General features: G+C 36.2%; 2 protein-coding genes and 1 long non-coding RNA gene across 5 annotated transcripts in view; 2 read left to right on the top strand and 1 right to left on the bottom strand.

Moving 5' to 3' along the window:
* The window catches only part of LOC119074825 (dual specificity mitogen-activated protein kinase kinase 4), a 54,005-nt gene that overhangs the window by 871 nt on the left and 26,985 nt on the right, over window positions 1–26,149 (bottom strand). The window contains exons 1-8 of one of the 3 annotated variants that reach the window (XM_037181116.1): window positions 16,836–16,853; window positions 16,353–16,500; window positions 16,002–16,290; window positions 15,610–15,847; window positions 15,417–15,511; window positions 15,211–15,351; window positions 15,053–15,138; window positions 13,549–14,984 (exon numbers count right to left, since the gene is read on the bottom strand). In XM_037181116.1, coding sequence (XP_037037011.1) covers window positions 14,795–14,984; window positions 15,053–15,138; window positions 15,211–15,351; window positions 15,417–15,511; window positions 15,610–15,847; window positions 16,002–16,274 — 1,023 coding nt within the window. In that variant the 5' untranslated portion in view covers window positions 16,275–16,290; window positions 16,353–16,500; window positions 16,836–16,853 and the 3' untranslated portion in view covers window positions 13,549–14,794. Of the gene's footprint in view, window positions 1–59; window positions 195–13,548; window positions 14,985–15,052; window positions 15,139–15,210; window positions 15,352–15,416; window positions 15,512–15,609; window positions 15,848–16,001; window positions 16,291–16,352; window positions 16,501–16,835; window positions 16,854–26,149 lie in introns of those variants that run through there. The other 2 variants (XM_037181114.1, XM_037181115.1) reach the window with 2 other exon arrangements.
* On the top strand, window positions 4,708–25,607 carry LOC119074828. Its single transcript, XM_037181119.1, has 5 exons — window positions 4,708–5,191; window positions 24,836–24,906; window positions 24,964–24,982; window positions 25,285–25,440; window positions 25,504–25,607. The coding sequence occupies exons 1-5, from the start codon at window positions 5,096–5,098 to the stop codon at window positions 25,552–25,554; spliced, it is 393 nt and encodes a 130-aa protein (XP_037037014.1). The 5' UTR covers window positions 4,708–5,095; the 3' UTR covers window positions 25,555–25,607.
* LOC119074829 lies at window positions 5,246–6,112 on the top strand. The gene is made up of 4 exons (XR_005087260.1): window positions 5,246–5,318; window positions 5,372–5,390; window positions 5,675–5,830; window positions 5,888–6,112. It is a non-coding gene; the product is annotated as an uncharacterized LOC119074829 (long non-coding RNA).

Raw genomic sequence — 26,149 nt, 5'->3', positions numbered from 1 at the left:
ACAACTGGTCGGTCAGGAGAACAACAATTTTGAAGAAGAAAAAATGAATCGAAACTCACTTCCGTGTAGCAAAATATTGCTTGGTTTCACATCTCTGTGTATAATATTCAGCTTCTGTTTCAAATAACTTAATGCGTGTACCGTTGCAACGGTAATTTTCGCCAGAATTGACTCTGGTATGCGTTGCGGTGGATGTGGCGATTTGTCTAGCGATGTGTCCATCAATTCCATGCATATCCAACAGTCACCCTGTAACAAACATGGGGTCAAGAAGTTTCTCATGCTTTTTGGAAAATCGCTGACGATCTGAAAGGTTAACAATAAAAAAAATTAGTTTGATCCGTGGCTGAGTTTTGAGATTTTTTTTATAAATACGAAAGGCACTGATGCCAGACGTTCTTATCGAAACATTCAAGATGAATATCTGCAATCTCGTGATTCAATCCTTTCACTACCCTTACCACAGAGTGGTATAAAAATTAAAAAATTTGTTCGATTTAGGCCAGCTGGTCAAACAGCTGAATCGAAACACCACACGAAATTAAAAGTCGTCCACTGTAAAGGGAGGAATATGGCATAAGTTATCACTGAACGAACGTATACAAAATTGATAGAGAAAATTGTTTAAAGTAACAGTTTTCACTTCATGCATGCTTGGCTTACCAATGCAATTTATTCACAGAGTTGCAATAAATTTTAAATAATTAACACAATTACCAATTCAATTTATAAGTTCTCGATAGTTTGTTGCAATAATAATTCGATAATTACAGTGTGGGAAAATCGAAGAGCAAACGATCTGTTCCAATGATATGGCATAGAAGGAAATAGAGTGTGAGCATTTGGGGAAAGATGCATTCGCTTTACAATCGAAAGTTTTACGATGGGGGGTAAACAGCTCACAAAATCCGGGTTTACAAAGTTTCTTTTAAAATGTCTCTATTTTTTTTTTTTTTTTTTTTCAAAAACACCTTTATTGGTATGAATGGTTGCTAGGAATTTCGCGCCGCGTCATTCACAATAATTGATAAAATGACACATTTTGTATAAGGAAAATGTCACTTTGTGGGTCATTGTAAATGACACGGCGCGAAATTCCTCAACACCGTATGAATAGTACAATCTTAACTATTTGTTAATTTATTACTAGGGTTGAGTTGTACTATCTTCCTTTTACTTGCGTAATTAGAAGAAAGTAAGACTTGTGTGGGTTTTACGACCCAATGGTCGAGTCCCTATGCGGTTTGCTGTTTTCATCCTTCATGTCAGTTCGTGGGGTTTAACACGTTTCAGCCTCCTTATTTCATTTGTTATATCTAGTAATAAGATGGCTTTTACGTTGGTGTGGTGAAGCAGTCTTTTTTCGTGTTTGATGGCGTTTTCCCGAATTACATCGGCAACCCATTGTATTTTTAAATCTTTGTGAATTTCTTTGTTTGTCACGTAACGATATGCGTTGGTGATCATGCGAAGAAAGTTGTTTTGACTTGTTTGGATGATATCTGTGTTTGATTTTTTAGCACAGCCCCAAAGAGTAGAGCCGTACATCCAGATAGGTGCGAAAATTGATTTGTAAATCAATCTTTTACAATAAAGGTTAAGTTTAGAGTTGTATCCGACTAACCAGTACATTTGTCTCGTTTTGTGTTTGATTTGCTCAGCTTTTTGCTTCACATGATGTTTCCAGTTTAGTTTGTTGTCCAGGTTTAATCCTAGATATTTAGCTGATTCTGCCTGCGGAATGGGAATCCCATTGAGGTAAATGCGGAGATTGCTGTTTATGTGACGCAATGCGAAAGTGACGTGATTAGATTTTGACTCATTGAGTTTTATTTTCCAATCGATGGTCCACTGATTTATTTTATCCAAAGCATTTTGTAAATGTTTAACTGCCTCCGACTGCGATGTATCTGTTGCCATGATCGCTGTGTCGTCTGCGAAGGTTCCAATGAAAGAGTTTGTGGTTACAGGTATGTCAGCAGTATATATAGTGTATAAGAAAGGTGCCAATACACTTCCTTGTGGTACTCCTGCTAGTATTGGATAGAAGTTTGAATAGGTTTCTTCGTCTTTTACTCTGAACGTTCTCTCCGATAGGTATGATTCAAGCAGTTGACAGTAGTTGCCTGGAAAGAGTGTACTCATTTTATATGTGAGTCCTTCGTGCCACACTTTATCAAATGCCTGTGATACATCCAGGAATGCTGCCGGGCAGTACTCCTTTTTTTCGAATGCACTCTCAATTTTAGTAGTGAGTCTATGAATTTGTTCAATTGTTGAATGGTTGTTTCTAAAACCGAATTGAAAATCGGGGATTTTCACCAAAGGTTTTAGTCGTTTTATCAGCAACTTCTCGAATATTTTTGAGATTGTGGGTAGCAGTGAGATCGGCCTGTACGAGGTTACTTTTTCTGGCGATTTATCTGGTTTTCTTAGCATAATTACTTGCGCAATTTTGAAGCTTTTTGGTACATATTTGAATTTAAGGCATGCATTGAACAGATATGTAATCATGTACACCGCATGTGCTGGCAGTTCTTTCAATACTCCTGGTGCTAATTCATCTATACCTGGAGCCTTTTAAATGTCTCTATGACAAATTAACTGAAAATTAAAATTTTTGTGGCTGCTAGGAATCTGCCGTTTTGATTCACAATGATACACAAAACGTCACATTTTGTCAATGAAAAATGTCACTTTGTGACACTGGCGGCGCGAGAATTGTGAGAAAAGCGGTTAGTTACCTCATTTTCTCCACTCAAAAGGCCATCAGAAAATGTATATTTTCGTACCTCTTGTTTTGACACGTATTAAAACCGTCGCTCTTGTTTGTTTTGAAGAATCGTGCAACAAATAAATTTTGTGTCAAAGAGAAAAACGATTGAGTGCACCTCGCATTTCGTGAAAAGTGTTGTGTGCACCTCTGAAAAAAAAAGGAAATTGCGATTGCAGCACTCGCTTCGCTCTAGTAAGAAAACTTCTTCCCTAGGTAAACAAATAACTATTGTTGCAAAATAGATTTATCGGAAAACCTGACTTTAATAATAATCACTGGCACTGTTACCGTCAGCGCTGTCTGTTTAGCATCGGGTCTATTTTTTAAGTGGATAAAAAAGGGCTAGTCGCATCGCACACATCAAATTCAACTTGATTTTGTTTGTTGAAAATGCTGAGAAATGTATGCATTCAAAAGGATCAATATATCGAATTGAATTCTATGAATATATTAAATAAAGATTATAAATAATGTAAATTGCTGTCAAATAAAGAATTCGAAGGCTGATTTTCTAGTTGGATTATTCATTCTACTGTAAACCTTTGTACTGCTTTGTTCGCTCAACTCTACCGTTCTATCGTTTTAAAGCAGATTCTTATCAAAAATAAAGTGAAGACCAAATAATAGTTTTGGTGTTGATGTTGATACATTTAATCAGGTGCTATTTTCCCGAAAAAAGAAATCGTTGAAATGATCACTAGAGAAACGGTAACTTAAAGAAGAAAATCAAATTCTCGTTTCCATTGACAAACATATTACATACTGTCGCAGTTGGACATCATTAACGCAGATTTGAATGCAGTTTATGTTGCAAATTCAAAGAAAACGAGAAGGACAGTGAAGGCCATTAATGATAATTTTAATGCAAATTCAGTGTCCTTCTTTAACAATAACGAAACGCTGAAGATCTTTGAAAATTCTTTAAACGTGGGGGAAAGGCTTGAATCAACGACTAACAGAAATTTTGACTACACAGAGCATCTCACGATTTACAATCAAATTATTGCCTACTTTAATTTCCTTGGATTCTTCTTTGGCATCGAGGCTCGGTACGCTGCAGATAAGGTAGCAACGTCTACTAATAGAAAGTTAATGCGTTTTCTCTGTTGATTAGGCACGACTGGAAAATGACGCATCAATTTAACTTCTGGTTAACTAATCTTATTTTGTTCACGGCTAACTCCTATATCCCTTATAATTTTAACTATCTTATCAGCAACGGAGATTATTTTAGGCTTTTAGAGCCGCTTGCATTGTGTGGAATTCTTTTTGCGGTAGGCAGATATTGACAGAGCTAAATATATTGAAAGAAAAAATCGTGTTCCCTTGACCCTTGCACAGTGTGACATGAAGTGGTTGGTCTTCCTAAAACATTGGAAGATTTTGTTTGGTTTATTTTTTGTTGTGGAAAAAATGTGCAAAGAGAATTTAACCGATGGCACAAGGGCTGAAACTATAACTGCAGGCTTGAAAAGAACTCGTGCAGTAATCAAGGCGTATACTATAGGCGTCATAGCCGTACTCTTATTTTATGTCACTATTCCAATAAAGTACTTTCTGGTCGACGGCATATTTATGCCACTAATGCCAATCAAAACACCCTTTGTGGAGGAGGACACACTAAATGGGTGGTTGGCGGCGAGCACTATCCAAGGGATATTGGGTCTGTATAGTGGTATCGGAACTATTATGTAAATCAATTAGAGATTCACTAACTGCTGAATCTGAAAGATTTGAATTTTAAAGATTCGGAGCTGGATTTTTGATCTGCATCTGCAATTACATTTTCCTAGTTGACTTAATTGCGTTGGACTGGAAAGATTTGAATGAAATGTGGAACGGTGAGAGCCGAAACTCGACGTCGACAGCTGACAGACATGCTTTTCTGAATAATATTTGCAAAAAACTGCAGGACATGAGATTGTAATAATATGAGACTGGGGGTTGTGCGGGCCAATACGATTGTTTTATATCATCATCAGAAATGAATACATTAACTAGTGCTTTAATTTGTTAGAAATTTCAATAGGGTGTCTCCAGACATGTGTCAGTAGAAGAAAACGTATTATTCTTCTTTAATTCATAGACAATTTATCGATGAAAGAAGAACATGTGTTCGATTCGAGGTCCAACTACGGGTACATGTCCGCAGCCTGGTGAGTGCGCTAATATAACAAAACACTAACTCTCGTTATAATCTGATAAATTGAGCCTTACTGGAGGAAAACTAAAGAGAGTGGTCGTATTAGCCCGTATGGCTTGGCTATGATAATTGATAAAGCGTTCTGAATTATTTCGTTAAATTTTCGTCTCAGATACATGAAACAAGTGAAGAAAATGTACGAGCTGAAGTTTTTCGTTTACTTTATCGTCAGCTATCTGGGCGAAGTGCTGTGTTTGTACCAAATTAATAAGGCAAGTTCACATGATCCGACAGTAATTACCCTGCAAATCATTATTTCATCTAATAGATCAACTGGATACCTGGCTATACAGCCGCCAGTATGGTTTTCATTGAAATGATGTTTTACTGTTACGTTGGGTAATGTATAACCTAGAACCTAGATACAAATTTCATCAAAATTAATTTTTCAGCACACAACTAAGTATTATGGTAATTCTGCGCAAGCGGCAGTACCCCTCGAAATCCGAATGATGCATTATTCGTTAAACGCAGAATCGCGCCTCTACATTTAGATTATGTGAGTGGAGTCAAAGACTCCTGCACCTTGGTCGCTTTGACTATTGGGTCTGTTGTGTCAGATAATTCATTAGACAAAGAAGAAAATTGAGAAAAAATGCCCAAAAAAATCTACGTTAGCATTCGGATTTTGCGGATTTCAATCGTATCAGTCAAATACTAGACATAAGTTCTCCATAAATAAACACTTAAAACAGGATGACAAAATGTGTAATTATGTTCAACAAACTGATTGGTACTCATTTGACCTATACTCTCAAAAGATGCTTCAGAAAATATTACATCAATGTCAGCGGCCGAATAAAATATCACTGAAATCTCTGGGAACATTAAATATGGTCACAGGAACACAGGTACCTTTGAATCATCCTTAATCAGTAAAAAAAAACTGAAAATTTTTCCGCATTTAGATTGTCAAAGGAATCTACACCTACTACACTCTTCTAACGGAGCTATTCTAGAGGGAGCAAATTATTAATGTTTTTGTTGTTTTTTCATTGCTAATTTTTATTTTTATATTTGAACTTTTAGCGCAGATTGTAAGCCCTACCCCTACAAAGCAGCACGAACAATTTTTCTTGTTAGATTAATAATCGGAAATAGTGATTTATGCCGTTGTTTGTTCACTACATAATATGAAGCATTGAATACATCTGAATACAAGTATTGAACCCAAAAGATTTTGTTTAGCAGTCGCCTGGATAGCGAAAAACTGTGCTGGTGCGGTGGTTTGAAATCCGAAAAAAGTCGTCGATGTATTAGAAATTAGAAATTCTTCATTAGAAAACTGAGACCAGTAGAAATCGGTGTAGCAAAATTTTTCTCATATTTTCAGTTGCTTATATCTCAGTGTGTTATAAACCCGTTAAGGTCATATCTGCCCCGAAAGTACTCGCACTCGCAATTAACTCTCTTAACACCCTGCACGACTATATAGCTTTAATGTATCTGGAAAGAACTTCATAAGTAAAGTCCAGGTTTTTTGTTTTTAATACCTTTTCGGGCATATACATAAACGTCCTTCGGAAAATGCGTCCGATTTTGGTTGCTACGTTTCGAAAACAATCCTCGAAACAATCCCTTGAGGGGATAATATGAATAATAATCACTCGAGACCTATGATAGAATATTCATTTATGAAGACTTAGAAGTATGTTTACCAGGAAGTCAGTTTTCGTTTTCTCGTAGAAGATTGCAATCAATCGAGATATGAAAGCGTAATGTAGCATATATTTGAGTAAATTGAAAGGTATCACCTATGTTCCATGCTTCACATTGATAGATATGGCTGGCCTACAAATAACTTTAGTCATAGGGTTGCAATAAATTTGAAATAATTTCTAACTCAATTGCCAAGATCAAGAGCTCGACAATTATGATAATTTGTTACGATTAGTTATTTACGTATCTGTTGTGGACGGTATATTTTAGGCAATTTCGCGAGTTGTAGCCCGAACGAAGTGAGGGCGACAAGCGAAAGTGCCTAAAATAAACCGTCCACAACAGATGCGTATACAACTTTTCATGCCGAGGGCCCAAATTACGAGAAAAAGTCCGTAATTTTTGCCCAAGGCATGAAAAATAATTTGATAATTACAGTGTGGGAAAATCGAAGAGCAAACGATCTGTTCAATAGAGTGTGAGCATTCTCCAAGTTCTCATATAGTCATTTTCTCACCCCTGTTTAAACTTCTGATCGAAATGCAATTTCCAACTTTTCTTCCCTCGTTCAACAAATAACTATTATGAATGCATACAATTTCTAGTTAGCCGCATATTTGTTTACGGAGGTGAGAAAATAGGAAACTGTAACAAGAGCGCTCGCTTCGCTCTGGTAGTAAATCACTCGAGTAGGAATTTTTTATTTTTAACCCAAAGCCAACATAACGTTTTTCATGTGTGCGTGGTGTGATTAACCATTTCCCTATATGAAAATATGAACAAAAAGTTATTTTTTTAAGGCATTCTGTGGAGAAAATAAGATTAACCAAGGTAAATATATGGGCGGAGGTAATTCCTTTCTGACGCACGGCCTAGCACAATAGTTCGATGCTAATGACACCTTTTTTTAAATGGTTGATAGGCTTCTACGATATTTTGTATTTTTGAAGGAGGGGAGAGATGGCGTTTATAGCGAACTTTCGTACAACCGACAATACTAAACTTAGGAACGACCGAATAAAATGAAGAATTGATCACCAAACATAAATAATTGAATAGAAAAAATGATCGTTAAGGCAACTTAGCGATGAATTTTATTATTTTCCCTTTACAAATTTTATTTTCCTTTCACAAAACGTTATTTGCAAATGAACAGATTAATTACATATCAATTCATTGTCATCCATGATAATAAATTGTCAATTTCATCCAGGTAACCTCAAGTTCAAAAAATGTATTTTGTAAATTTTCACTTTTTTGAGGTTAGCTGGATAAATTTAACAATTAATTTGAAAGAGTTTGAGAAGAAACCGCTATTTAACAATGATCTAAAGAATATGATTGTGCGACAAAGCATCACCGAAATCATCTTAAATCCATAACAATGGCAAAATTACAAAGAAACGATTTCTTTTTGAAAATAGCCGAGAAACAACAGCCAAGACTCGAACCGAGAACTGAATCAAAGTGTTGATAAAGCAGTGCAGTGAAAACAGATGGAAAAGTTGATGGTTTGAATTGTTTGTTAAAATTGTAGTAGATTGGAGACGACGAATTTAATGTTTTTTTTTTGTTTTGAAAACACATAAACAATTTTATTATTCCTCTAAATGCAATTTTGTTATGTAGAAATCGGCTTACCAATGAATGCACTCTTAGTTATGCAGAATTCCTTACACCATTCGCACTGTAATTCAATTTCCATGCAAACCTTCTCCACACTAACTTCACAATTAATATTTTTGCAGCTCATTTTCAATGCATTTAACCTTCATGTAGACAAATTAAACCATCGACCCGAAACACTAGATATTAAATCACGGAGCGGTAACTCGAACACAATATTTTAATCTGACTTTGACACTTCTTCCGATTTTTAACTGAGAGATCATCCAAAAATTTCTGCGATTGAAATCTGCCTTTTGACACATCGAAAGAAAATTTTGTCTTAAATTTTACTTTCAATCAATCTTTAATCGACCGATTCTGAGCGATAACACTGAGCGATCGATGAAAGTGTATGAAATAGATTAACGGTCGCGAATCAACTATTTTCACACAAAATCTTTACGGAATCGTCGACTTATAACTTCTAATACGACCGAACGCTGATGTTTGACTGATATACCCTCAACAAATTGTCAAGTACGTTTAGATGGTATGTCATCACTTTCCGTTAACATTTGTGTCAATGAACGATGAGCCGTAATCGATAGTAATGAAATGGAAGAAATCAGCTGTTACATTATAAATCATCTTCAAGGCCGTTTGTTCTACATCATTATGACTGTTCAACTTAGAATAATCGTGTACACTGACTTTATTCGATGGATTCCATACTTCGATAGAGGTCAAAACCATTACAGAAACTGCTAGGCATGGGCGATAATGATTATTGATAATTATCGATTATCGATAATCGATAATTATCGACTTTTTTTTATCGAAAATTATCAAAAAAAATATCGATAATCGATAATTATTGATATTTTGATAATTATCAAGATATCGATAATTCGATATATCGATATTTCGGTCCGAAATTCCGATATTTATCGATATATTCCGATATATTCCGATATATTGGTATATTATCATTAATTTTCAGATAAATATCAAAATATCGATATTTTGATAATTATCGAATTTCGATATTTTGATAATTATCGATAATTATCAAATTATCGATAACGATATGATTAATCGATTATCGATAATTTCTTTCGATTGATATTATCGATAATTTTGAACGTCTCCCATCCCTAGAAACTACCACATTCCTTTAATACCGCGACTGTTTATTATTTCGATCAGGAACATGAGAATTGGACCAAAGATTAATCGACAGCTTTTATGTGAACTCCTGATTTTAAACCGCGTAGTCTTTTCAGTCGTTTTGGTTGAAATTGGAGTTTAAATATTACAGGAGTGAGTGCCTTCGTTGACCTTTGTTTCCTCTAAGACAATTTTTAGCAACATTTTTCGAAAATGTATTTTCATGCAATAGTGCCAATATCGGGTGAATTTTATCAACTTGTGGTGTTTTTGCTCGACCAGGGAGCCTGTTGCCTGTTGTGCACGCGATCTACATTTTTTTACTGCAGAAAACTAAGTCGAAAAAAAAACCTGATACTTCAAACCGGTGATGGTGATTTTAAAATAATTTTGAATAACGCAGAGTTAGTGCAACATCTGTTTGTGTCCACGCACGTTATCTAAAAAAAGAGATCAACCATTAACACTGGGAACAGGTCAGATATCCCTTAATGTGAACCTTAATTTTACCAACATTGAATATGATCTGATGACCCCACCTGAATTTACCTAATATCTCAAAATCAATCAAAATTCAGGAAGATCAGATATCAGTTATACCCAAGATCTTCCTGGAGTTACCTGAACTTTTACTGAATTTCAGATTTTAGGTTAATTCAGGTCAGGTAAAAATGTTCAGTTCAGTTCAATGAGGTAAATCTGAGCTTCAGGTTTCAGGTCGACCCTGATCTGTTCCGAGCCCGATTAACATGATGTAAGGTCAAGTAATCAATTCATATGATCAGGTTTCAGATCAAAAAGACCGAATATTTTCGGGTTGATCTGACCCGACGTATAAGACGTATAAGACGTATAATGGACGTTGTGGGAAAAAGAAAGTTTTGTCATTTTTCACTTTGACTTTATTCATAATTTCTATTTTAATAGTAAAATGTTTACACCATTTCATTTGATTGCAATTTACTCCGCATTTTATTCGGGGTAAAATGCATCTAAAATTAAAACTTTGTTTTTTTTTTTACATTTTTCTGTTTATTTTTAATAATATTTTTTTTGTGTTGGTTTTTCTTTATTAAATTATTTTCTTCTTCTTCTGATTTTTTTTCTACTATTTATTTTGCATTTTATTCTAAGATTGTTCACAATCAAATAAAAATTTAAAATAAACACAAAACCAGAGTGCAGTGAACATTTCTAATGAAAACATAAAAATATTTAAGGGTGAGTTACAAGAGGCACAACAAAATCATTTTCATTTTTAAAATTTTCTAACTTTTTCTTTTCATCATTGATTTCCATTTTGTTTCAATTAAATTTTTTTGTTTGTCTTATTGTCGGCAGCGTTATACGTTTGACTTGTAGAAATAGTTTTTAATTTATGGTTTAAGGAATTTGTTCATGTAGGTTTTCAGAGGGTTTCATTTTTACACGTTGCCACACGTGTTTTTGTCAAATTAAAGGATTTTATAGTAAGGTTACTTGGTAAAAAAGTGCTTCACACCTTGCACAATTCTAAGTCCTTGGACAGTATTTGACACAAACATGAAAAAACAAATATTTCAAAACCCCCTGAAACCCCGTGCTTCCACCTACGCAGTAAACACGAGCTAGGCGAGCCTATCTTAATCTATTGGAATTTACCCAAATTTCAGCAAATCGAATTTGGTACAGACTCTGATCTAATACCATCAGGCACAAATTGATAACAAAGAGAGCAGTCATTCGGTATCTTCGTTAGGAATGTTTAGAAATAATTGCAAGAGATTAGATGGTACGACCTTAATACTTTGTAAAAATGATCAGCTAAATGTTTGGCAGTTAAACTACCATCTAAAGAATCTGCACAAATCGGAAAGAAAGGTGTCATAGTGAGTAAATAAAGAATACATAATTAGATAGTCTCGGATCATTGTATGCAGAAGCACGACTTAGTAAACTAGGCAAGAACAGGTAATTTGACGAGGGATGTAAGCAGACTATGATTTTGATGTAAAACTCTTACTAATACGAGTGCACACAACGAATGCGTAAACCATTGCTGTAGCGGAACCGAGGACTTAGGTCACTTGGTCGATTCGTTAAAATATAGCCTAGATTGTCCCTGCCTGGTTTGTTTATCGTATGTGATGGGAGAGGCAGCCAAATCTGTTGTAATTCTGAGAAAACTGATAAAAGGATGTACAGAGGAGATCGAAGGGAAATTCGGTTACTACGCCCTCAACATGCTTGAAACTATAGTGAAGGGTACGTACATAGTGTGGCTAAACGTTTAGGGTGCCTGATGTCAATGGAAGCAGAAAGATTAAGTGTTAGATGGAATATTTTGAGTTAAGACCGGGTGTCTGATAAGCATATTATAATGAGTCTACGAAGGGAATGAATACTTTTGCCGCTTTTCAATTATTTGACAATTAACGTTACAATGCACCATTTTGTTTTGATTTTTTTTTTGTTCAATAAAAAAAAATTCTTCAAACATTTGATTACAGTTACAAAAAATCTACACATCCGTTCATAACAGCTGCCGCAACCATTTGTTTAACATTTACTTTTACCAAAAAAAAGTGTCTTCCTTTTTTGGTTATACTCTTTACAATAAATTTGAATTTTGTTATTGTCCGAGTGTTAATTTTACTTTTGAGTTTCTTAAATCTACTATCCGTTACGGGTGCAGTTCGCTTAAAACACAATGTTTAAATTTGTAAACAAAAATTGTCTACTAAAAACCTGAGAGGACACATACATAACAGTGATAGGTATTTTACTATAAGTTATAATGGTTCGGTGATTGAATTGAAGTCAAATTCTATACGGTTGCATAAAATCAATTTATAAAATGTGAATTGAATAAAATAAGTTGGTAGTGACTAAAGGATCACCAGACTTTGCATTGATGTAACTAACACTAAAACCAATTCAACTTGACTTAAAGACACAAAGCAAAACTGTAATCAGCGAATCCATTCAAAATTTAACAGAAAATCGAAAATATCGGTCTGTTGATTGCTAATGGTAATTTGCTTTAATTTATTACATTTGTTATATTGAATTGGAAGAGTTGCGTCGGTTATTGAATATGTGAATGTCGCACAATCGGATCGTATCTCTAAAAATATTAAACCCAAACCTCTAACGAAGTGATAAACTTGAATTTTCACTGGACTAGTTTGCGACGAGACGAAAATATATTTTTTTTCGGGCAGATGCTATGGACTTTAGAGCGTAAGTATGCTATTAGTCGTCAACCGCCGAAAGTCCATTGGAATAATCTTGTCAGTTGACCTGCGTCTGTTTTATTTTTGGCGTTCCAGACACTATAAAAATCCGAAATTCTGACTTGTCAGGCATGGCAGGCCATTAAAAAAATTATTTTTCTATTTTTTTCTCGACTTGACATCAACACGTCCATTTTCACACCGATCTCAATTTTCTACGATGTGAGACAGTCGAGATATACACTAGTGATAGGCCCTTCTTGGGTTCAAAAGTGAAAGTCGTACCGGTATCGCTTAGTGTAACAATTTGGTATATGTTTTCAACCGAGACCTGAGAGCCTCAAGGCACCCTAGGGCTTGATTTCCACACGTACCAAAAATGTACTGCGTGTGAGAGACAGAATTGAATTTTCTTCAATTTTTGCTTTGTTTACTTGACAGCTTGCTCTCTCACGATTCTCTCAAGGAGTACTTTTTGTTGAGTGGAAACCAGTACCGGACTGGCTCGAAAAAGCCCATCGGGGGCTCCATGCAACTCAATTGCAAAAGGCCCACAAATAAAATATTTTCATACAAAAATCGAAAAGGCCCATCGGGAATCCTCCGAATTCACCATTTGGCCAGTCCGGGCCTGGTGGAAACCATAGTAAATAGTTTTCTCCTCCACATCAAACATTTTTATTTATTTTACGTACTTTTTCGAATTTCAGTGCAACTGACAAGATTCGGTTAATGATCTCCAGATCATGAATCAAAACAAAAAAAAAAAAAATGAGAAATTTTTCACCCAAAAAATTGTATCTCATTCTCATTACCACTTCAACAACACGACGCAACTATCTACACAATGTGGTCGGGTTATTCTAAATCTAATTTATTTTGGTTATTTAAATATCTACGTGATTGATTGGTGTTTTTTGTGTGTGTTTTTGCTTCTACCGCCCTGTATTATTTGAACAGTTAACATTTATAGAAACTAATAAAATTATGCCAATCTAATGCCATGGGACATTCTCGCCGATGGAAATTTATCTCGAACTTTGGTTGATTTGGCGAAAAAGAGTGAGAGAAATGGAAAGAAAAAACCTTTTTTTGTCATTACCATTCAATCAATTGACGTTCGATTGATTTAACGAATGGATAGTTGTTAGAATTTTTGTGTCAGTTTCTCTATTACACGCATATACACAACCACCGTCTATCACAGATGTTGTGGCGTCTTTTCTATTTCATCTCTTAGTGCAAACAGTGTAAAGGGAAAAATCAATCGAACAATGTGAGCTTTCTTGGAAAACTAATTTCTTCCTTTTTTTTCAAATCTCTTCCATGTTCTTTTCCATTCCGATCCTAATCCTTAGATACAAAGTACAAAATTTCACTTCTGTCACATTCACCTTACGTTTTTGGCGCAAAACCCCTTTGAAGTAACCAAATGTGTTTTTGTTTGGCCGTTCGGCGAATGAGACGAAAGATGAAGCCAGAAAATCATGCTATGCCTCTACCGCCTTTGGGGAAGTAGACGATAACGTAGACTGTCTATCTGCACCTAGTTCTCAAAATGCTTGTCTTTGTGGATTGTAACAGCAGGCTATTCTAGCAAAAGTATATCTTCTTTCAAATATAACTGACTAGGTCGTTCATTGCTAGACCCGTACGTGTGGTATAAAATCGAAATCGCCTTTGAGAAAGTGTTTGTTACCTCAGACATTCAACTAGCGTGAAAAAATGATTTGTGGAATTAAATGCAATAAATTGAGGTGAACCATTGGTGAGCAAGCGAATCAGACTGCGCTGACCTATGAGTGAGTTTTGATTATTTTTTGTTTAATTAATGGAAATTGTTTTTGCATTGGCATGACACAAAGGCCATGAATTTTCATTCTTTCAATTACATACGCATCGTACGAGTCCCGATAGTTAAATAATGTGAACGTTAAACGTTTCAATCTCTTCACACAAAAAATATATTTTGTTTCCTTCGTTCCATTTCCGTTCCATTTTGTTTAACACAAAAATTTAAGTTTCACTCACCCAACTAATCGTTAGAAACGATCAACACTTTTTTACGATTACTATTACTATCTTTTCAATATAAAGCCTACACGTCCACTGTCCTGCAATTCAAACAAAAGAAGCGCCGCACTATAAATATTTCCGTCCACAATTTTAATCAAACCAACTCTGTGCTGGTAAATAATCGTTTGTCGTAAACATTGTGATGCCGTGGTATTCCATGTTTTCCAGTACGCCGCTAACATAAACGGCTACATCGGTGTGACTCCGTTCACCCCGTTGTATGAACGGATGTTGCAGTAATTTACTGTATTTCGGACGATCCGATTCTTCTTTTATTAAACTGAAACGGAAAGAAATTGAAGATTGACAACGCAGCCCATGAGAATGGAAGAATCAGTGTGTACGCACCATGTATTTACAAAATCTACAAATTCATCCGAAAACTCCATACCATTGTAGGACGTTGTAAGTCTTGGTGCCTCCCCCTGGACAACCTAAATTAATGAAATCGATCGAGTGTGAGTTTCAATAAAATTCTGCTTTGGTTTCTCAAGGCGTTCGCTTACTTGGTACAGTTGTTCGAATACTGAGCCCCACTTTGGATAAGGAAATTTTCCGGTAGCAACTTCCATCAAGGTTATGCCTAACGACCACACATCACTACGTACGTCATAGCCCTTGGCGCGTTGCGGATCTATTCGCTCCGGCTAAATTAAAAAAGTTTTTTTTTTTTGGTTCAAGTTCATTTTCAAAATTAATTCGATTCCCTTACCGCCATGTATGGTCGACAACCAGCGTCTTTAGTCCGGGCAATTGAATCGACTAACTGGCCCGATATTCCAAAGTCACATAATTTAATATCACCACCTGCGAAACATTGAGAAATAAAACGATAGGAAACAATGCATAACTGGTCGGTCATGAGAACAACAATTTTGAAGAAGAAATAATGAATCGAAACTCACGTCCGTGTAGCAAAATATTGCTTGGTTTCACATCTCTGTGTATAATGTTCAGCTTCTGTTTCAAATAACTTAATGCGTGTACCGTTGCAACGGTAATTTTCGCCAGAATTGACTCTGGTATGCGTTGCGGTGGATGTGGCGATGGATGATTTTGTTGTAGCGGTTGAAAATCACATATGAATTTATAAAATTTGTCTAGCGATGTGTCCATCAATTCCATGCATATCCAACAGTCACCCTGTAACGAACATTGGGTCAAGAAGTTTCTCATGCTCTTAGCCTATTTATAATCCAAATTCGGCGATGGGCACAAGCATCTTTAGAATATGGTTTCGAGCTCAGGGCCTAGTCTACCCCGCGGTTAACAACGTTAACAAACACAAGACTATTACCTCTTTAAACAGCGCTCCGTAAAATTGAACTATGTAATTACAATCGTTTGACTTCATAACCACTTCCAAATCCATTAACAGAATTTTCTGTTCCTTTTCATCGACCGTCGATCGAATACGTTTCACAGCCATTACGGTATTTGTTCGTTTGAAAATCATTTTATTTACCGCACCAAATGCACCGCGTCCAATTTCGCCCAGATCTTGCAAGTCATCGGATGTGAAATCGTATTTTTCCTCTGGACCAAATTGTAATTTGCCAGATGCTTGCATACGAATCCGGTCGCCTCTGTGGATGGGATATAGTTTAGATCACTTCATTTCGAAACAAAAAAAATGCCGAGGTCGTACCTGGTTCTTTCGGGCAACGCTTGCGGTTTTATGATCGTTTTAATACTTTCTGGTTGGAAACTTAACTTTAATTGAAGTCTTCTCTCAGCAGATAAATCGTCATTGGATGGATTTGTATTTAAATCTAATTTGGAAAATCGCTGACGATCTGAAAGGATAACAATAAAAAAAATTGAGTTTGATTCGTGGTTGAGTTTTGAGGCTTTTTATGCAAACAATTATTAATACGAAAGGCACTGATGCCATCCGTTCTTATCGAATAATTCAAGATGAATATTTGCAAAATTTGCAAATAAAAATTTAAAAATTGATGGTCAAACAGCTGAATCGAAATACTGCACAAAATTAAAAGTCGTCCACTGTACAGTGAGGCATATTACGTAAGTTATCACTGAACGTATACAAAATTGATATAGAAAATTGTTTAAAGTAACAGTTCATGTAACACTTCATGCATGCTTGGCATTAATGGAGATGGCTTACCAATGCAATTTATTCACAGGGTTGCAATAAATTTTAAATAATTAACACAATTACCAATTCAATTTATAATAAGTTCTCCCGAGTAAAAAAAAAAGTGAAAGTGAGACCCCTTTTGAGACCGTTTTTTTTGTATGGAGGTGAGATGTCTCTTTTCGACCGTTTGAGACTGGTTTCTTCTCATATACTGATGAATTGATGATGATGATGATTGCGAAACCGATGAGAAGTCTCGTTTTAAATCATTTAATAGACTGTATGAGACGGAGCGAGTGGTCTCTTTTTACATAGTTTACGAGACCAACTGAGTGGTCTCTTCTTCTGTATTTTGCGAGAACGACCGAGTGGTCTCTTCTTCTGTATTTTACAAGACCGACTGAGTGGTCTCATCTTCTGTATTTTACGAGACTGACCGAGTGGTCTCTTTTTTAAATAATTTGCGAGACCGACTGAGTGGTCTCTTCTTCCGTATTTTGCGAGACCGACTGAGTGGTCTCTTCTTCTGTATTTGCGAGACTGACCGAGTGGTCTCTTTTTTAAATAGTTTGCGAGACCGACTGAGTGGTCTCTTCTTCTGTATTTTGCGAGACCGACCGAGTGGTCTCTCTTCTGTATTTTACGAGACTGACCGAGTGGTCTCTTTTTTAAATAATTTGCGAGACCGACTGAGTGGTCTCTTTTCAAAAATATTTATGAGACCGACTGAGGGGTCTCTCTTTTAGATTATCAAAATATTTTTGAGACTCCTTGAGAAGTCTCTTTTGAGTTTCTTTTTCGAGATCCTTTTGAGGCCATCTGAGAACTCTCACTTTCTTTTCGATATTTTCTGAGATTCTTTGAGAAGTCTCTTTGTAGTTTTTTTTCGATATCCTTTTGAGGCCATCTGAGAACTCTCACTTTCTTTTTGACATCTTCTAATGACCATCTGAGAACTCTCATTTCTGTTTTCCAAGTGTGAGATATTTCATTGTCTTTAAGCTGTTAGTTTGTTCCTGCATTCACAGATGGCACAGTTTTTCATTTTTTCTTATAATTCGCTGAAATGATAGAAGTTTGAGTATTATTTGATTTTTTTTTTTACCTTTTTTTTTATTTCGTGATGTATTTTCCGGTCACCACTCCAAGTACTAACCGCGACGAATGATGCTTAACTTTAGGATTCGACTGCCAGCCACCTTACGCGTGTTGCTAAATTGGATATATCTACGTGTAGGTCTTATTTCGAACCGTTGTTACAAAAACTTTGAGACCGAACGAGTGGTCTTTCTTGGATTATTTTTCGTTGGATTTTACGAGACTGGCCGAGTGGTCTCGTTTTGAATATTTTACGAGAATGTAAGAGACCGACCGAGTGGTCTTTCTTGGAATATTTTTCGTTGGACTTTACGAGACTGGCCGAGTGGTCTCGTTTTGAATATTTTACGAGAATGTAAGAGACCGACCGAGTGGTCTTTCTTGGATTATTTTTCGTTGGACTTTACGAGACTGACCGAGTGGTCTCGTTTTGAATATTTTACGAGAATGTAAGAGACCGACCGAGTGGTCTTTCTTGGATTATTTTTCGTTGGACTTTGGGAGACTGACCGAGAAGCCCCGTTTTGAATATTTTACGAGAATGTAAGAGACCGACCGAGTGGTCTTTCTTGGATTATTTTTCGTTGGACTTTGGGAGACTGACCGAGAAGCCTCGTTTTGAATATTTTACGAGAATGTAAGAGACCGACCGAGTGGTCTTTCTTGGATTATTTTTCGTTGGACTTTGGGAGACTGACCGAGAAGTCTCGTTTTTGAACATTTTACGAGAATGAAAGAGACCGACCGAGTGGTCTTTCTTGGATTATTTTTCGTTGGACTTTGGGAGACTGACCGAGTGGTCTCGTTTTGAATATTTTACGAGAATGTAAGAGATCGACCGAGTGGTCTTTCTTGGATTATTTTCCGTTGGACTTTAGGAGACTGACCGAGAAGTCTCGTTTTGAATATTTTACGAGAATGTAAGAGACCGACCGAGTGGTCTTTCTTGGATTATTTTTCGTAGGACTTTAGGAGACTGACCGAGAAGTCTCGTTTTGAATATTTTACGAGAATGTAAGAGACCGACCGAGTGGTCTTTCTTGGATTATTTTTCGTAGGACTTTAGGAGACTGACCGAGAAGTCTCGTTTATGAACACGTTACGAGAATGTAAGAGACCAACCGAGTGGTCTTTCTTGGATTATTTTTCGTTGGACTTTACGAGACTGACCGAGTGGTCTCGTTTTGAATATTTTACGAGAATGTAAGAGACCAACCGAGTGGTCTTTCTTGGATTATTTTTCGTTGGACTTTACGAGACTGGCCGAGTGGTCTCGTTTTGAATATTTTAGGAGAATGTAAGAGACCGACCGAGTGGTCTTTCTTGGATTATTTTTCGTTGGACTTTACGAGACTGACCGAGTGGTCTCGTTTTGAATATTTTACGAGAATGTAAGAGACCAACCGAGTGGTCTTTCTTGGATTATTTTTCGTTGGACTTTACGAGACTGGCCGAGTGGTCTCGTTTTGAATATTTTAGGAGAATGTAAGAGACCGACCGAGTGGTCTTTCTTGGATTATTTTTCGTTGGACTTTACGAGACTGACCGAGTGGTCTCGTTTTGAATATTTTACGAGAATGTAAGAGACCAACCGAGTGGTCTTTCTTGGATTATTTTTCGTTGGACTTTACGAGACTGGCCGAGTGGTCTCGTTTTGAATATTTTAGGAGAATGTAAGAGACCGACCGAGTGGTCTTTCTTGGATTATTTTTCGTTGGACTTTACGAGACTGGCCGAGTGGTCTCGTTGTAAGAAAATATTTCTTTTAGATGATGAGACCAACTGAGAGGTCTCATTCCAGAAAAATGTTTTTTTTGGACTTTAGATACCGTGAGAGAAGTCTCATTGCAAGACGAGAAAAATCACCCTCTTAGCCTCTTCTGGAATGAGACCTCTCAGTTGGTCTCATGATTTACAAAAAATCTTTCATTGAGACTTATCGGACGGTATCTAAAGTCCAAAAAAACATTTTTCTGAAATGAGACCTCTCAGTTGGTCTCATCATCTAAAAAAAATATTTTCTTGCAATGAGACTTCTTTCACGGTATCTAAATTCCAAAAAAACATTTTTCTGAAATGAGACCTCTCAGTTGGTCTCATCATCTAAAAAAAATATTTTCTTGCAATGAGACTTCTTTCACGGTATCTAAATTCCAAAAAAACATTTTTCTGAAATGAGACCTCTCAGTTGGTCTCATGATTTACAAAATATATTTTCTTGCATTGAGACTTATCGGACGGTATCTAAAGTCCAAAAAAACATTTTTCTGAAATGAGACCTCTCAGTTGGTCTCATCATCTAAAAAAAATATTTTCTTGCAATGAGACTTCTTTCACGGTATCTAAATTCCAAAAAAACATTTTTCTGAAATGAGACCTCTCAGTTGGTCTCATGATTTACAAAATATATTTTCTTGCATTGAGACTTATCGGACGGTATCTAAAGTAAAAAAAAAAACATTTTTCTGAAATGAGACCTCTCAGTTGGTCTCATGATTTACAAAATATATTTTCTTGCATTGAGACTTCTCGGACGGTATCTAAAGTCCAAAAAAACATTTTTCTGAAATGAGACCTCTCAGTTGGTCTCATCATCTAAAGAAATATTTTCTTACAACGAGACCACTCGGACAGTCTCGTAAAGTCCAACGAAAAATAATCCAAGAAAGACCACTCGGTCGATCTCTTACATTCTCCTAAAATATTCAAAACGAGACCACTCGGTCAGTCTCGTAAAGTCCAACGAAAAATATTCCAAGAAAGACCACTCGGTCGGTCTCTGACATTCTCGTAAAGTATTCAAAACGAGACCACTCGGGCAGTCTCGTAAAGTCCAACGAAAAATATTCCAAGAAAGACCACTCGGTCGGTCTCTAACATTCTCCTAAAATATTCAAAAAGAGACCACTCGGCCAGTCTCGTAAAATCCAACAAAAAATAATGCAAGAAAGACTACTCGGTCGGTCTCTTACATTCTCGTAAAATATTCAAAACGAGACCACTCGGCCAGTCTCGTAAAGTCCAACGAAAAATAATCCAAGAAAGACCACTCGGTCGGTCTCTAACATTCTCCTAAAATATTCAAAACGAGACCACTCGGCTAGTCTCGTAAAGTCCAACGAAAAATATTCCAAGAAAGACTACTCGGTCGGTCTCTTACTTTCTCGTAAAATATTCAAAACGAGACCACTCGGCCAGTCTCGTAAAATCCAACAAAAAATAATCCAAGAAAGACCACTCGGTCGGTCTCTTACTTTCTCGTAAAATATTCAAAACGAGACCACTCGGCCAGTCTCGTAAAGTCCAACGAAAAATAATCCAAGAAAGACTACTCGGTCGGTCTCTTACATTCTCGTAAAATATTCAAAACGAGACCACTCGGCCAGTCTCGTAAAGTCCAACGAAAAATATTCCAAGAAAGACCACTCGGTCGGTCTCAAAAGTCTCGTAAAATATTGAAAAAGAGACCACTCGGCCGGTCTCGTTCACTATTTGTTCAACAATCATCAAAGAAAAGAAAAAGTGAGAATGAAATGAGACTGAATACGTAAGGAGACTGAAATGAGACCGTTGATCATGCTCATTTTACAGTCTCACTGAGAACTAAATTTTTACTCGGGCTCGATTGTTTGTTACAATAATAATTCGATAATTACAGTGTGGGAAAATCGAAGAGCAAACGATCTGTTCCATAGACTCTATATGGCATAGAGGGAAACAGAGTGTGAGCATTTGGGGAGAAATGCATTCGCTTTACAATCGAAAGATTTACGATGGGGGACGAGGGGTACGTACACACTACACAGCTCACAAAATCCGGGTTTACAAAGTTTTTTTTTTAAATGGCTCTATGACAAATTAACTGAAAATTAAATTAATTTTTGTGGCTGCTAGGAATCTGGTGCCGGTGTGATTCACAATGATACACAAACTGTCACATTTTGTACATGAAAAACGTCACTTTGTGAGTCATTGTAAACGACGCTGGCGGCCCAAGAATTGTGCGAGAAGCGGTTAGTTAATCTAATAACAAAAACAGATTTTTTTCTTCATACAATTGCCAAAAATTTCCTATGTGCAGAACATCAGCTGGTGTACAAACAAAAACACTTTGTTTTGTAAACAATTCAAATACAACCTGCACACAGTGCATTTCTACGTTAACGCCACCTATGCGCGCGCACGTATGATTGGAGTACACACATTGTCAAGAATTTGTGTTTTATTGTTTATCATATAATAAGTGTGTGTTAGCAGATCAGCTGGTGATATTCAGCTGGTGCTCATTCTGCATGTATGAAACTTTTAAGAATTGTGTAACCTTATTTTCTCCACTCAAAAGGCCATAAGGAAATGTATATTTTCGTACTTCTTGTTTTGACAGGTGTTAAAACCGAACTGTCACTCCTGTTTGTTTTGAAGAAAAACGTTTAAGTACACCTAGCAATTCGTGAAAAACGTAAATACGAGATATTTGTGGCAATCGATCTGCTCTGGTCGGAAAACGTCTTCCCTCGGTAAACAAATAACTATTGTTACAAATTAGATTTATGGGAAAACCTTACTTTAATTATAATCACTGGCACTGTTCCCATCAGCGCTGTCTGTTTAGCATCGGGTCTATTTTTTTAAGTGGATAAAAAAGGGCTAGTCGCATCGCAGACATCAAATTCAACTTAATTCTCTTTGTTGAAAATGCTGAGAAATGCACACATTGAAAAGGATCAATATATCGAATTGAATTCTATGAATATATTAAATAAAGAGTTAGTAGTTGGATTATTCATTCTACTGTAAACCTTTGTACGCTCAACTCTACCGTATTAAACGTTTTACTCATGTCACATATAGTAACTTTAGATAATAAAAATCAGCTGCAGATTCTTATAAAACCTAACGTGAAGCAGTGAAGTCATATAGCAAACGTTTTGGTGCTGATAATAAGCTGGTTTTTCGCATGAACAAAAAAGAAATCGTTCAAATGATCACTAAAGTAACGGTAAGGTTGCACACAAGGAAAATCAATTTCTCGTTTCCATTGAGAAACATACTTTCGCAGTTGGACATCATTAACGCAGATTTAAATGCAGTGGAGGTCAGTCACAAAGATTTCAATGCATATTCTGTGACCTTCGTCAATAAAAACGGAAGGGCGAACACGATCAGACATTCTTTAGACATTAGGGAAATGCTTGAATCAACGACTAACAGTCATGCTGACTACACAGAGCATCTAAAGATTTACAATCAAATTACTGCCTATTATAATGTCCTTGGAATCTTCTTTGGCATCGAGGTTCGGTACGCTAAAGAAAATTTTCCAGAGTTTTTACAGTGGAAGATTTATCCGTTGTCTGCTTTTAATTAGACACGACTGGAAAATGACCCATCATTTTACCTTCTGGTCAACTAATATTATTTTGCTCACGGCTAACTGCTACATCCCCTATAATTTTTACTACCACATCAGCAACGGTGATTATTTAAGGCTTTTAGAGCCGCTCGCACTGTGTGGGATTCTTTTAACGGTAGATTTTCGTTTCAGGTAGAACATCAGATTTTTCGCGGATAAACACTAATGCAAAACGCTCATTTAAACAGTAATTAAATTTTGACTTGGAGGATTTTGATCAAACAAAATGCTAGCGCATGATCTCATGATCGGTGTAAAGTAGCTAGTTTTTTGATCGGACTTATATCTGGTATAAAGACTTTGAATTTTTTTTTTCTCATTGATTAAGTCACGAGTTCAATTCAAAGTATTATCATTCAGCAGATTGACGTTCAATTGAAAAACTAATTATGTATGGTCGAAATCGCGTCAATTCAAAATATTTTTCAGAAGACAGTCCGACACCCATACATAAACGGCGAAAAATCTGACGTTCTCTGTTGATAGTCAAAAATATTGAAAGAAAAACTTTGTTCTTTTGTACAGTCCGACTTGAAGTGGCTCGTTTTCCTTAAAAATTGGAAAGTTTTCTTTGGCTTATTCTTTGTTGCGGAAAAAATGTGCAAAGCGAATTTAACCAATGGCACAAGGGCTGAAACTATAACTGCAGGCTTGAAAAGAACTTGTGCAGTAATCAAGGTGTATACTATAGGCGTCATTGCCGTACTCTTATTTTATGTCGCTGTTCCAATAAAGTACTATCTGGTCGACGGCATTTTTATACCACTAATGCCAATCAAAACACCTTTTGTCGACGAGGACACACTAAATGGGTGGTTAATGGCGAGCACTATCCATGGAATATTGGGGCTATATAGTGGTATCGCAACCATTATGTAAATAAATTACAGATTCATTAACTTGTGAATCTGAAAGATTTGAATTTTTAAGATTCGGAGCTGGATTTCTGATCTGCATCTGCAATTACATTTTCCTAGTCGAGTTAATTGCGTTGGACTGGAAAGATTTGAATGAAATGTGGAACGGTGAGAGCCCAACGTCGATAGCGTACAGACATTCATTTCTGCATAATATTTGCAAAAAACTGCAGGAAATGAGATCGTAATAATATACCAGACATGGGGTTGTGCGGGCCAATACGATTGCTTTATCATCAGAAGATATTATAAGTTTCAATTATAAAAACGACTAACGACAATACCATTAAATGACACTTATATCAACTTCTTGATTAGGCTTGATTGTCTTAAATTTTCCAAAAACAGAGAAGAGTGAAAGGAAGAGGATCGTATTAGCCCGTATCCTTCGTGATCGCATGGTTATATGAGAAAACGTTCTGAATTAAATATTGTTCTCAGATACATGAAACAAGTCAAAAAAATGTACGAGCTGAAGTTTTTCGTTTTCTTTATCGTCAGCTATCTGGGCGAAGTGCTGTGTTTGTACCAAATTAATAAGGTACGTTTGCATCCGACAGTAATCCTCTTGCTTTTCTAAGTTATAGTTCAAATCTTAGATCAATTGGATACCTGGCTACACAACCGCTTGTATAGTCTTCATTGAAATGATGTTTTACTGTTATGTCGGGTAATATATTACCTAAAAACATCCTTAGTAGAAATTTAATCAAAATACATTTTCTAGCACACAACTAAGCATTATGGTAATTCTACCCAATCGACAGTACCTGGAAATCCGAATGATGCATTATCCGTATGAAATATAGAAAAATCACCACATATTCGTGACACCAGATTAATTGGGTGTAGTAATAGATTCACGAACCTTGGCCGTCGACGGGCCTGTTGTGCGTTGCGTGCTGAAACACTAACCAACGCAAGATAAAACAAAGGAATCAATAAATAGATCTACAGCGGTGAAATTTCGTTTGGACTTTGTAGCATCCGGATTTTACGGGAATCTGTCACATCAATCAATCAATTACGTTTACAACCTTTACAACAGGATGACAAAATGTGTCTCGATCTTCAACAAACTGATTGGTACTCATTTGACTTGCACTCTCAGAAAATGGTTCAGAAGATGTTGCATCTATGTCAGCAGCCTAATCAAATATCACTAAAACCTCTGGGAACATTAAATATGGTCACAGGCATTCAGGTTTCCACCTCTAAATCATCCTTTTCAGATAAAAAAAAAAACTGAAAATCTTTCTGCGTTTAGATTGTTAAAGGAATCTACACATACTACACTCTTCTAACGGAGCTATTCTAGAGGTAGCAACGCATTGATGTTTTCTTGTTGATTGTTCGTTGCTCCTTATGATTATGCACTACAAAGCAGCACAGACAATTTTTCTTGCCATTAATTGTTCACTACATAAGAAGAAACATTGAATACAACATCTGTTCGAAAAAATATTCATTTATTATTATAGATTTGAAAGCTTCGATAGGTATCACCGACGTTCCATGCTTCACATTAATAGCCAGCCTGGCTTATAAATCATTTTAATCATAGGGTTGCAATAAATTTTTTAATAATTTTTAACTCAGTTGCCAATTCGTTACAAGATCAATAGCTCGACAATTATGATAATTTATTACAATAATAATTTGATAATTACAGTGTGGGAAAATCGAAGAGCAAACGATCTGTTCAATGTAGCGTGAGCGTTTGGGAAAAAATGCATTCTCCAAGTTCTCATATAGTCATTTTCTCACCCCAGTTTCAACTTCTAACACGTTTGTTGTGAAAAATGTTGTTTACATCGGATTTTTTTTACAATTGCATTGTCTCTGGTGACTTAAGACAGCACACTCGAAATCCAATTTCCAACTTTTCTTCCCTCGTTGAACAAATAACTATT

This window comes from Bradysia coprophila, unplaced genomic scaffold (assembly GCF_014529535.1).
Source record: "Bradysia coprophila strain Holo2 unplaced genomic scaffold, BU_Bcop_v1 contig_151, whole genome shotgun sequence".
In the NCBI taxonomy this organism is placed as follows: Eukaryota; Metazoa; Arthropoda; class Insecta; order Diptera; family Sciaridae; genus Bradysia; species Bradysia coprophila.
The sequence above is the reverse complement of the archived record's forward strand: the minus strand, read 5'-3'. Positions and strand labels throughout refer to the sequence as shown.